The sequence below is a fragment of the Aotus nancymaae genome, unplaced genomic scaffold (assembly GCF_030222135.1).
Source record: "Aotus nancymaae isolate 86718 unplaced genomic scaffold, 86718_ANA_hifiasm-v0.15.2.pri h1tg000030l, whole genome shotgun sequence".
In the NCBI taxonomy this organism is placed as follows: domain Eukaryota; kingdom Metazoa; phylum Chordata; class Mammalia; order Primates; family Aotidae; genus Aotus; species Aotus nancymaae.
The window spans coordinates 35611918-35625331 of NW_026988443.1; the positions used below are offsets into that span (position 1 = coordinate 35611918).

The 13414-nt window shown below is 50.1% G+C and overlaps 1 protein-coding gene across 2 annotated transcripts in view; it reads right to left on the bottom strand.

The window, feature by feature from the left end:
• The window catches only part of LOC105726514 (polycystin-1-like protein 2), a 99179-nt gene that overhangs the window by 22292 nt on the left and 63473 nt on the right, over nucleotides 1–13414 (bottom strand). For both annotated transcript variants that reach the window (XM_064382956.1, XM_064382957.1), the window contains exons 28-32: nucleotides 11666–11865; nucleotides 9773–9990; nucleotides 8938–9154; nucleotides 4845–5073; nucleotides 2381–2585 (exon numbers count right to left, since the gene is read on the bottom strand). In XM_064382956.1, coding sequence (XP_064239026.1) covers nucleotides 2381–2585; nucleotides 4845–5073; nucleotides 8938–9154; nucleotides 9773–9990; nucleotides 11666–11865 — 1069 coding nt within the window. The remainder of the gene's footprint in view (nucleotides 1–2380; nucleotides 2586–4844; nucleotides 5074–8937; nucleotides 9155–9772; nucleotides 9991–11665; nucleotides 11866–13414) is intronic.

Genomic DNA, 13414 nt, shown 5'->3' on the forward strand with positions numbered 1-13414 from the left:
CTCCCCCTGGGCTTCTAGCACAGGAGTCCTGCCCCACCTTGCTCCTTCCCTTTCCTGCTGTATTTTTTTCTTTCTTTTTTTTTTTTTTTAGAGACGGGGTGTCACTATGTTGCCAAGGCTGGAGTGCAGTGGCTATTCACAGGTGCGATCCCACTACTGATCAGCACGGGAGTTTTGACCTGCTCCGTTTCTGATCTGGGCCTGTTCACCCCTCCTTAGGCAACCTGGTAGTTCCCTGCTCCCAGGAGGTCACCATATTGATGCCGAACTTAGTGCAGACACCCAATCAGCATAGCACACTACAGCCCAGAACTCCTGGGCTCAAGCGATCCTCCCACCTCAGGCTCCTGAGTAGCTGGGACTATTGGCAGGCATCACCGCGCCTGGCTCCTGCTGTATTAAGCGATGCGCTCAGCTGCATGGTTTCAGCTGCAAGGCCTCAGCCATGTGATCTCTGTGCCTGTTCTGCAGAACCATGAGAGAATCCCGTGGTTCAGTTGGGGAACAGAAAGGCTTAGCGGGCATGCCTGTTCTTAGTATCCTGGGAGCCTAGTGTTGAGGGGAGGTGTCAGATGTTTTTTGACTCTTATGATAAAGGCCGTTCAGGGAAGAATGGGGGACCAGAGGGGAATTGGCGACGTCTCATAGGCGTAAAGATTAGCTTTTTTTCTTTGTTTGGTTGGTTTTGAGATGGAATCTCACTCTGTCTCCAAAGCTGGAGTGCAACGGCAGGATCTCTGCTCACTGCTACCTCCACCTCCTAGGTTCAAGCAATTCTTTTGCCTCAACCTCCCAAGTAGCTGGGACTACAAGCGTCCATCACCACGCTCAGCTAATTTTTGTATTTTTAGTAGAGACAGGATTTCACCATAGTGGTCAGGCTGGTCTCGAACTCCTGACCTCAGGTGATCTGCCCGCCTCAGCCTCCCAATGTGTTGGGATTACAGGAGTGAGCTACTGCACCCGGGCCTTAACTTCTGTATTTTAGGGACAGGGTGTTGTTCTGTTTCCCAGGCTGGAGTGTAGTGGCTATTCACAGGTTTGACAACGGCACACTACAGCCTTGAACTTCTAGGATCACGAGATCCTCTTGCCGCAGCCTCCTAAGTAGATGGGACTACCGGTATATGCCACCACATCTAGCATGCAATCTTAGTTTCTTTCTTTTTTTCTGACAGGGTCTTGCTCTGTTGCCCAGGCTGGAATGCAGTGGCTTGGTCTCAGGTCACTGCAACCTCCGTCTTCTGGGTTCAAGTGATCCTCCTACTTCAGCCTACCTAGCTGGAACTATAGGTGCACAACACCCGCTACCTTGCCTGGCTAATGTTTGTGTTTTTTGTAGAGACAGGGTGTTGCCCTGTTGCCCAGGCTGGTCTAGAACTCCTTAGCCCAAGCAATATACCTGCCTCGGCCTCCCAAAGTCCTGGATTACAGGTGTAAGCCACCATGCCCAGCCCCACCTTAATTTCTTTCTTTTTTATTTTTTTGAGACAGAGTCTGTCTCACTGTGTTGTCCAGACTAGTGTGCAGTGGTGAGATCTCAGCTCAGTGCAACCTCCATCTGCTGGGTGTAAGCGATTCTTCTGCCTCCGCTTCCTGAGTACCTGGGACTACAGGCACCTGCCACCATGCCTGGCTAAGTATTTTTTTTTTTTTTTGAGATGGAGTCTTGCTGCACTGACCAGGCTGGAGTGCATTGGCGCAATCTTAGCTCACTGCAACCTCCACCCCCCAGGTTCAAGCAATTCTCCTGCCTCAGCCTCTCCAGTAGCTGGGATTATAGGCACGTGTCACTATGCCTGGCTAATTTTTGTACTTTTAGTAGAGATGAGGTTTCAACATCTGGGCCAGGCTGGTCTTGAACTCCTGACCTAGTGATCTACCCGCCTTGGCCTCCCAAAGTACTGGGATTACAGGCATGAGCCACTGCACCTGGCTTTTTTGTATTTTTAATAGAGATGGGGCTTCACCATTTTTGCCAGGCTGGTCTTGAACCCCTGACCTCAAATGATCCACTTGCCTCAGACTCCCAAAGTGCTGGGATTACAGGCGTGAGCCACCTCATCCGGCCTGTAATTGCTTAACCTCAAGTTTTCTCACCTGTGAAAGGGAGATGAGAATCCTAAGGGCAGTCCTGATTATGGAACACTAGCTTCCCAGTAAAACACCACACCTGCTGCAGAGTGAGTGTGCACTTACTTGGGCCATGATAGGAATTCTCTTCATTATTTTTCCCATCCCTTGGCCCACAGAGAGGGATGCTCCAGGTTCATTTGTTGAATATATAAATAAAGGAATGGAAGCCCAGGAACAAGCTGCTGGCGGGAGGGAAGGGATGGGTGGAGGGGAGGACGGCGGGCGCCTGGGGCAGAGTCCTGACCTTCAGAGGCTGGGTGACGAACACGCTCTCCATGAAGGAGACGGCCATGGAGATGAGCCACCTGATGGAGCTGGCCCGCCCGTACTGCAGGCCGTAGAGCATGGTGAAGAAGGCCGCCACGCCACTGGTGGCCGCCACCAGGAGCCATCCCACCAGGATGCACCACCAGGGAAGGCCTTGAGGGGGCTTGCTCGCCCGAAAAGCGCTGCAAAGGAGGTGGACGGACATAGTTAGGGTGACCGCTCCCCCAAACCAGCTCAAGGTCAAAGCCCACTCTACCCCACCATCTGCATGACCTTGGCAAAGCTCCTGGACCTCTCAGACCCTCTGTTTCCTTCTCTGTAATCTATACCTATCTCAAAGGACTATGTTATAGTCTATGGAGTGAAAGCAGTTACATTTACTCGGTGCAGAGCAGAGGCAAGTCTCTGCTTTAACCACTATACACCAATTTGCTCTGTTACTGCTTAGGGCAAGCCTGAGTAGATACCATGTAACTTTGTTTGAAGTTTTTTTTTTCATTTGATTTTGATTTGTCATGACCTCCATGCCCATGTTTTAAGTTTTTATTATTTATGTACTTATTTATTTGAGACAGAGTCTTGCTCTGTCACCCAGTGCAATGGCTCGATCTTGGCTCACTGCAACCCCCACCTCCCAAGTTCAAGTGATTCTCCTGCCTCAGCCTCCCGAGTCGTTGGGATAACAGGTGCCCACCACTACACCCAGTTAATTTTTGTATTTTTAACCTAGCCTTAAGTTTTTTGTAAAGATAATTTCTCAGCCGGGTGCAGTGGCTGTTGCCTGTAATCCCAGCATGTTGGGAGGCTGACTCGGACAGATCACTTGAGGTCAGGGGTTCCAGACCAGCTTCTCCAATGTGGTAAAACCCCATCTCTGCTAAAAATACAACAGCTGGGCATCGTGGTGTGCGTCTATAATCCGAGCTACTCAGGACGCAGAGGCAGGAGAATGGCTTGAACCCGGGAGGCAGAGGTTGCAGTGAGCCGAGATCACACCCTTGCACTCCAGCCTAGGTGACAGAGCAAAACTGTCTTAAAAAAAAAAAAAAAAAAAAAATCCAGTTTGTTTTTTTTTTTTTTTTTTTTTTTGAGACGGAGTTTCACTCTTGCTACCCAGGCTGGAGTGCAATGGCACGATCTCAGCTCACCACAACCTCCGCCTCCTGGGTTCAGGCAATTCTCCTACCTCAGCCTCCTGAGTAGCTGGGATTACAGGCACGCACCACCATGCCCAGCTAATTTTTTGTATTTTTAGTAGAGACGGGGTTTCACCATGTTGACCAGGATGGTCTCGATCTCTTGACCTTGTGATCCACCCGCCTCAGCCTCCCAAAGTGCTGGGATTACAGGCACAAGCCACCGCGCCCAGCTAAAAAAATCTATTTTCTTACTGAGTTACGATGTTGTTTTTACACAACAAAATTAACACTAATTTTTTAATGTCGTCTCGGAACCTGTCTGTTGCTGAGAAACGCTGAGTGTATGATAAAATTATGTTGTTTGCTAAGAAGAACGATGGCAAGGAAAACATAGCTGACCCCAAAGTGGGAAACTGCTTGGGGCATTCTAAAGTAGCAAAACAGTATATGTCTATCACACACCGGTTAAAACAATTCTTTCAACACGGGCTACGTGGCCCTGCCCCCGTGGCTCCCTTGTGGAGAATACTTTCTGGTTTGTCCTTAATCAGTGGTAAGCAGGCACCAGCTGCCTACCTAGTTTATCTTGGTTCTACGAGAGAACACACAACACCTGTTTGTTAATAATAAACACTTGTTCAGGGAGAATAACTAGGTGGGTCAGCATCTGCTTAAGGCTCTCAGCCGGAATGCCATCAGGCCCCTCGGGCTCTCAGCTGGGAAAGCTGCTGATTCCCGGATAGTCCCACTTTGTTGTTCTATCTGGGTGTCTGCTTCTTTTTTTTTTTTTTTTCTGGGCCAGCAGGCTATGGAGCTGAGAGCCTCAGGCAGGGGCCGACAGCTTTCCAGGCTGAAGGCTGGGTGTCTGCTTCTTAATGCTTTCCCTGGGTGCAGGTCTCTACGGTACAGCTGGTCTTGGTAGTCTGTATTCAAAGTTTGCTTGTTATCTTAAAAACTGCATTTTGTTTTAAGTTTGAATCAAGAGACAGGTGTTATCATTCCCCTTTTACAGATGAGGAAACTAAGCCTGAGAAGTTGAGGAGCCGGTTCAACAGTGCAGTGCACAGATGAGAGACCGCCCACATGAACACTGTAGTGACTGTAAAACGCAGCACAAAGGCCCTGAGCGCCTTCCCGCCCTGTTCAAACCCGGCCTCCCTGAATGTGTGCAGGAATCCTGCATGATTTCTGCCCAGGGAGGTCTGGGTGAATATCCTTCCAAGGTTGTTCAGAATGCAGTTTCCAGAGGGCCCCAGGCGGGGGCAGGCAGGAGCCCACTCGGCACCCAGCGAAGTGGATTACCTGGCATGTGCAGGGGCCCAGGTGCCCGGCTGTACGCCCAGGCAACCCTTCAGGGTCTGCAGCTGCCTGAGAGCCAGGGCATGGCTGTGGTGCTGGGGGAAGCCTCGGGGCCCCACCATCCGCAGCTCTTGCTCCACGTGTTCCAGCTGAAGGTACAGGCACTGCCTGTAGGCGCTGTCCTTCCAGGAGCCACTCAGAGCCACCTTGGGCTTGGGGCACTGCATGTTCTCTGGAGGACAAGAGAGAAAGTGATCAGCTGATGCTAAATCACAGAGCAAACCAGCTGCAATACAAACACACCCAGGTGTGGCAACATGTGCCTTGTGGTCTCAGCTTCTGGGGAGGCTGAGGCAGGAGGATCGCTGGAGCCCAGGAGGTGGAGGCTGCAGTGAGCTATGATGGTGCCACTTCACTTCAGCCTGGATGACAAAGCAAGACCCAGTCTCTAAAACAAAACAAACAAAACCTCCCCGACAAAACACAACAGTAATAGAGGCAGCTTTCGAGTATCAAATACTTGCTATGTGCCAAGCCCAAAAGATGGCGTAAGGTTTTAGGGTCACACAGCCAGTTAGGATTTGTTGTTTCTCTTTTAGATTTTTCTCAGGGACACTTAACATTTCCTTACACATCAAGAAAACAGGAGAATCCCATACTTGCTACCCCAGCTACAATAATTACCAACATTTGGCCAATCTGGTCTCATCTATTTTCTTCCCCTGGAGGTTTTTTTTTTTTTTTTTTTGCAATGGAGTCTTGCTCTGTCCCCCAGGCTGGAGTGCACTGGTGTTAGCTCACTACAACCTCCACTGCCTGGGTTCAAGCAATTCTCTTGCCTCAGCCTTTCCAGTAGCTGGGAATACAACTGCATACCACCATACCCGGCTAATTTTTGTACTTTTAGTAGAGATGGGGTTTCACTATGTTAGCCAGGTTGGTTCTGAACTCTTAACCTCAGGTGATCCACCTGCCTTGGCCACCCAAAGTACTGGGATTACAGGAGTGAGCCACCGTGCCCACTCCCTCTGCATAATGCTGGCCCAGAGTATTTTAAAGTAAATAATATGGTAAGATTTGAATTTAAACCCTGTTTTGTCTAGTGCCAAATACAGTGTAATCCTTTTTCTTTTCTCAAGACCGAGTTTCGCTCTTGTCACCCAGGCTGGAGTGGAGTGGCGGATCTCGGCTCACTGCAACCTCTGCCTCCCAGGTTCAAGTGATTCTCCTGCCTCAGCCTCCCAAGTAACTGGGATTACAGGCACCTGCCACCATGCCCGGCTACTTTTTTTTTCATTTGTATTTTTAGTAGAGACCAGTTTTCACCATGTTGGCCAGGCTGGTCTTGAACTCCTGACATCAGGGGATCCGCCTGCCTCAGCCTCCCTAAGTGCTGGGATCACAGGCATAAGCCACCATGCCCAGCCAATATAGTGCAATCCTTAATCTTGTGTTTTTAGCTTTTAAAAAAATTATTAGCCGGGTGCAGTGGCTCACGCCTGTAATCCCAACACTTTGGGAGGCGGAGGCGGGTGGATCACGAGGTTAAGAGATCGAGACCATCCTGGTCAACATGGTGAAACCCCGTCTCTACTAAAAATACAAAAAATTAGCTGGGCATGGTGGTGCGTGCCTGTAATCCCAGCTACTCAGGAGGCTGAGGCAGGAGAATTGCCTGAACCCAGGAGGCGGAGGTTGCAGTGAGCCGAGATCGTGCCATTGCACTCCAGCCTGGGTAACAAGAGTGAAACTCCGTCTCAAAAAAAAAAAAAAATTATTAAACATCTCAAATGTATAAAAGTGGAGTCAATGACAAGATGAAGCCACACAGCTTCAAAATGATCAAAATGATGGAGCGAGACTCCATCTCAAAACAACAAAAAAAGCGGTTATAATCTTGTATCTTCCCTTCACCTACAGTATAAGCTTATCTAACTGTGCTTAGCACCTCCAGAGCAGCCACGCTCCCACCTGGAGGTTGCCTAGAAAGACAACAGTCCATCTGCAACCCAAAGTATGCCCCCAACCAAACTCTCTCCCATCTTGAGAGTTTCAGCCACTTTTACAACCTAGCTCTGTCCAGGAAGGTGCCAGCTGAACCGCCTGGTAGATAATTCTAATTCACTGAAGTGCGTTACATGGACCCCCACCAGGTTGCTTCCACCCCTGCCTGCCATTTATGCCTAATCTCCTTTTAAAGTCCCTGCTTTCTGCCTCAGAGGTGAAGTAATACCCTTAAGTCAGGAAGCCTGTACTTCTTCCCCTAAGCTAGCTTTGGAATACAAAGTCACTTTTCTCTCTCTTTTTTTTTTGAGACAGGGTCTAACTCTGTCCCCCAGGCTAGAGTGCAGTGGTGTGGTCTTGGCTCACTGCCACCTCTGCCTCCTGGGCTCAAGTGATCTTCCCACCTCAGCTTCCCAAGTAGCTGGGACTGCAGGCGCAGGCCACCATGCCCAGCCAAAAAAGTCACTTTTTTTCTTTTTTTTTTTTTTCTCATTTACACCTTCAGTGTTGTGCCTTCACCCCAAAAAAAGTCACCTTTTTAACTGGACTCTGCAAGTGGCCAGCAACTAAACCTGCATTTTGGTTACAGCCTGGTGTACGCATCTCCAGCACCAACTTGGGCGAGGCTGGGATGTTGGGTAAATGGCTACGGTGAGGTCAACTCCTACCTTCTTCTGGCTCAGAGCCTCCTCCCTCGCCGTCCTCACCTAGGGCTCCATCACTGAAGCCTCAGCTGAAGATTCCAAGTCAACACACTTTATTTTGCAAGGCTTCTGCTAACGTTTCTGGAAGATACCATCACTGCCAATCATAACACCACTTACTGAATACCTGCTTTGTGTCAGGCTGGGATCTAAGTAGTTTCCATATCTTATGATCTTATTCAGCCCTCACAGTAAGCCAAGGAGCTAGGTGGATCAATACCCCTATTTTATTTTATTTTGAGACACGGTCTCACTGTGTCTCCCAGACTGGAATGCAGTGGTGCAACCTTGGCTCAGTGCAACCTCTGCCTCCCAGGCTCAGCCTCCCAAGTTGCTGGGATTACAGGAGTGCACCACCACGCCCAGCTAATTTTTGTATTTTTGGTAGAGATGAGGTTTACCATGTTGGGCAGGCTGGTCTCAAACTCCTGACCTCAAGTGATCTGCCCACCGTGGTCTCCCAAAGTGCTGGGATTACAGGTGTGAGCCACTGTGCTTGGCTAACACCCAGTTAATTTTTAATTACTTTTTAGAGACAGGGTCTCCCTATGTTACCCAGGTTGGTCTCAAACTCCAGGCCTCAAGCAATCCTCCCGCCTCAGCCTCCTAAAGTGCTGGGATTAGAGGCCTGAGCCAGTGCTTCCAGCCCTTGACTTAATTAGGAGGACTGAAAACAGATAGAGAAAGGAGTAACTTTTCCACTCTGCGATTCAGTGTTCTTTCATGGTTCTGCCGCCGTGACTGTGCTCTTGCGTCCTGCCCCACACATTCAGGCGCGGATATGGTTCAGCTTTGCACCCCAGCACTGTACAGAAGAAGGCACTGAGGCATCAAGAACTGAGGTCACCTGTCCACAGACACAGAGCAGGCTAGTGGCAGAGCCAGGACCCAGACGTGTGGAGATGAGACAGACGGACGGCCCCCACCTCACGGAGCTCACATTCCAGGAAGGATGGTGCAGACTTCAAACAATTTTCACTCGATTCATTATTTGGCCACAAACGGGATGAATGCAAGAAGCTTAGGGGGCTAAAGAGCACGTGGCCGGAGGCCCTAGTGTAGCTTAGAGGCTCGAGTTGCTCCCCTGAGGAAGAAATGCTTAAGCCAAAACTAGGTATTGGCCTGGCGAAGAGAGGAGAAAGAACATTCTAGACTAAAGGACCAGCCTGTGTGAAGGCCGTTAGTAAGAAGGCAGCTTGGCGTTGTAGGGACAGTAGGTGTCTGCGGTATACAGAGGGAGGGGACAGCCAGTAGTTGAAGCAGAGGCTGGCAAGGGAGACCTGGGGACGACTTCCTGGTCCTCTAGTGATGCTGACGTAGCCCTTTGCTGTGTCTCCACCTGGCTCCAAAATGCAGCTTCTCTTGGCACAGACATGTCCAGGGCTTACCTTTCATTTGTGATGACCCCAACGTGAGTGTTACGAGGTCCTCTCTCTTTTGGGCTTCCTCCCAGAACACCTGCCCTGATGTGTTCTGTGGACAAATGACATCTTCCACCAAGGCCAGGAGACTGTTGATGTCCCTCAAGTTCACTGAGTCCCAGCCCGAGGCAGCAGATGGCACCTTGAGGGCTTTGAAGAGGGAGCTGACAATCCTTGACACATCCTGGTGGGGAAAGGGGCCATGAGCCACAGGCGAGGGGCAGCACAGGGGTTAGGAGCACACGCCCTGGCCCCGGCAACTGCGTAGGGACCCCTGCTCTGCCCACTGAGATGCGATATTGACCTCTTTGAGCTTCCATTTTTCAGCTCCTAAATCCCTCTTCTAGGCTTTGAACTCATTCCAGGCTGTACTCCTAAAAGTGCGGCACACAGTAGGTGCTCACTGAAAGCTTACTGAATGCATGAATGCAGAGCAGGGCGTCTCTTCCATGGACTTCCAGCCTGGGAGTCTACAATGAAGGCAGAATACTTTGCACATAGTAGGTACTCAAAAAGTATGTGTGTGTATGCATGTGTGCACATGTGTATGTATGCGTCTGTGTCTCTGCGTTTATGTGTGTGCATGTATGCATATGTGCACCTGTGTGTGGTTTGTGCATGTGTGTATACATGCATGTGTGCATGCATGTTCCATGTGTATGTGTGTGTTCAGTTGATGAATTTTGGCAACTCATGCTGCCAGGCAACACAGGGCTGCTGAGTCTCAAGCCCCGGGCCTCACCCCCACTTCTGCTGAGGCCAGAGCACCCCCCATGCTAGCAAGCTGAGGTTGAGGACCTGCCTTGGTCACTGTCTCAGGTGTCAGAAGGCCATCTTCCATGGGCTGTGGTGAGGGAGTCAGGTTGGGGGACCCCCGGTCCCGTTTCTCAGTGCTGTGCTCCTTAGCGACCCGGGGATGGGTGTTCTGAAATATCTGAACGATCAGGAGGTTGATGGGGAACATAAGGATAGAGCTCTCCAGGCCAATCATCACCTCCTGCCAAGTGAATTCAATCTTACCTGGGGAAAGGGAAGGAAGGGGTCAAAGGAGAGGCTACCGTCCAGAGACCAGTCCCGTCTGTCCCTTGTGGAAGGTGGCTGCTCAGTGAAGGGTTAACCCTGCCCAATGCCTGGGAGGTCACTGTTCAGACCTTGGAAGGCCCTGCCTGCTAAGAATGTCTTTGTTGGCCAGGTGCGGTGGCTCACGCCTGTAATCCCAGCACTTTGGGAGGCCAAGATAGGTGGATCACGAGGTCAAGAGATCGAGACCATCCTGGCCGACGGGTGAAACCCCTTCTCTACTAAAAAAAATACAAAAATCAGCTGGGTGTGGTGGTGCGCGCCTGTAGTCCCAGCTACTAAGGAGGCTGAGGCAGAATTGCTTGAACCTGGGAGGCGGAGGTTGCAGTGAGCCTAGATTGCACCACTGCACTCCAGCCTGGCGCCTGGTGACAGAGCAAGACTCTGTCTTAAAAAAAAAAAAAAGTCTTTGTTTACCTGGGGTCTTGGGTCACACCAGATGGTCTGTGCTAACGATGAGATTTATGGTAGAGGCCTAGACCATATGGGGTCAGCGTGACCTCTAGAGGGGCTGGAGGCAAAGGCCAGCTATGAGGGTGTCAGCCATGCCTATCTGTCGGAGCCCCAGTAAAAATTCCAAATAGCAGCCGGGCATGGCAGCTCATGCTTGTAATCCAAGAACTTTGGGAGGCCGAGGTGGGTAGATCACCTGAGATCAGGAGTTCGAGACCAGCCTGGCCAATATGGTGAAACCTCGTCTCTACTAAAAATATAATAATTAGCCTGACATGGTGGCGGACGCCTGTAATCCCAACTACTCGGGAGGCTGAGGCAGGAGAATAGCTTGAACCCAGGAGGCAGAGGTTGCAGTGAACTGAGATCATGCCACTGCACCCCAGCTTGGGTGACAAGAGCAAAACTCTGTCCAAAAAAAAAATCTGAATCACAAGGCTGGAGTGGGTGCCCCCGTTTGGCAATAGGCCATGTGAACTGCCACACATCATTGTCAGGAGAAGCCAGCACCATCCATGACTTCACTGGTAGAGGATGCTGGAAGCTCTGTGCCTGCTCCCCTCCTAGCCCCTGCCCCATGTGTCTCTTCCTTTTGCTGGATTTAATCTGTTTCCTTCCTCCCTCCCTCCTTCTCTCCTTCCCTCCTTCCCTCCTTCCTTCCCTTTTCCTCCCCCTCCCCTCCTCTCTCCTCTCCTCTCTTTTCTTTCCTTTTTTTTTTTGCATTTTTTTTGCCCAGGCTGGCGAGATCTCAGCTCACTGCAACCTCTGCCTCGTGGTTTCAAGTGGTTCTCCTGCCTCAGCCTCCTGAGTAGCTGGAACTACAGGTGTGCACCACCATACCTGGATAATTTTGTATTTCTAGTAGAGACAGGGTTTCACCATGTTGGCCAGGCTGGTCTCGAACTCCTGACCTCAGGTGATCCACCTGCCTTGGTCTCCCAGAGTGCTGGGATTACAGGTGTCAGCCACTGCACCCAGCTGTATCCTTTCACTGCAGTAAACCATAACAATGCGTACAATGGGTTCTCTGAGTCCTGCTAGTGGATCACTGAACTGGGAAAGGGTGGTCTTGGGGACTCTGGAATCGCAGTGGCATTGCTGGAACAGTGAAGGCTCAGGTCCACCAGCCGCTAGCCCTGACCTCCATGACACTGGGAATTACCCAAGTCCATCTTTTGCTCAGCCGGGTCCTTGGGGACTCCCCAGAACATGATGCTGGTCAGCATGGTGCACAGCAGCAGGGAGAAGCAGCAGGACACCCTCTGGACACGGGTGAAGCTGCTCCGAGCGCAGCGGCTGAAGATGGAATACCAGATGTGTCCATCCTGGAAGCCTGCAGACGTCTTCATGAAAAACAGGTGGCTGCAAGCAGGCAGGGAGAGAGGGACAGGCGTTTAGGAAGACAGGAGTAGGGGAAAGTGGTCTGTGTGGATCGTTCTTGGGATGAGGAGGAGGAAGAGAGACAGAGATTTGTTACTAAGGTTGTTTGCACAACGCATTTTTTTTTTTTTTTTTTTTGAGATGGCGTCTTGCTCTGTCACCCAGGCTGGAGTGCAATGGCACAATCTTGGCTCACTGCAACTTCTGCCTCCCAGGTTCAAGTGATTCTCCTGCCTCAGCTTCCCAGGGAGCTGGGATTACAGGTGCCCACCACCACACCTGGCTCATTTTTAATATTTTTAGTAGAGACAGGGTTTCTCCATATTGGTCAGGCTGGTCTCAAACTCCTGATCTCAAGTGATCTGCCCACCTTGGCCTCCCAAAGTGCTGGGATTACAGGCGTGAGTTACCGCGCCGGCCATTTTTTTTTTTTTTTAATAGAAGAAACACAGCATCATAGCAGCATCACTTACAGTTAATGATGGAGACTCTGGAAACGGCTAGATTAGAATCTTAGCATCCTACACCGCCCTTTCACAGCTAAGTGACCTCGGGGAAGTTACTTTGTTCTTTGTACCTTAGATGACTTGTCTGTAAATTGGGGCACGTAATAATAACAGAACCTACCTTACTGGGTTGTTGAAAGCATTAAAAGTGATAATTCTGTAAGGCATTCGGGGCAGTAGCTGGCATGTAGGTCAATGTTCAATCAGCGTCAGCATTGTTATTTTTGGTATAATTTTAATATAATAATGTAACTGAAATATTGTTAGTTTTGTTACAATTAGATCACTGGAGTGTAGTGGTTAAAAATCCCAGGCGTGGCAGAGCGCAGTGGCTCATGCCTGTAATCCCAGGACTTTAGGAGGCCAAGGAGAGAGGGCTGCTTGTGGTCAGGAGTTTGGTCAATGTGGTGAAACACTGTCTCTAATAAAAATACAAAAATTAGCTAGGCGTGGTGGCACACACCTGTAATCTCAGATAGAGTGACTGAAGCAGGAGAATCGCTTGAATCCAGGAGGTGGAGGTCGCAGTGAGCCAATGTTATGCCACTGTACTCCAGCCTGGGTGACAGATGAGAGTCTGTCAAAAAAATTAAAAATCTCAGGTAGAGCCAAGCACAGTGGCTCATGCCTGTAACCCCAAAACTTTGGGAGGCTGATGCGGGAGGATCCCTTGAGCCCAGGAGTTTGAGACCAGCCTGGGCAATATGGTGAAATCCCATCTCTACAAACACAGTTGGGCATGGTGGCATGTGTCTGTAGTTCCAGCTACTCAGGAAGCTGAGGTGGGAGGCTCTCTTGAGCCCAGGAGGTTGAGACCAGCTTAGGCAACATAGTGAGGCCATGTCTCTACTTAAACAAAGCAAAACAAAACAAAATAGTAAGGCATCGTGGTGCATGCCTGTAGTCCCAGCTGCTTGAGAGGCTGAGGTGAGAGGATTGCTTGACCCAGGGGGGTCGCGGTTGCAGTGAACTGTGATTGTGCCACTGCAGAACAAGACCTTAGCTTAAAAATAAAAATAAATAAA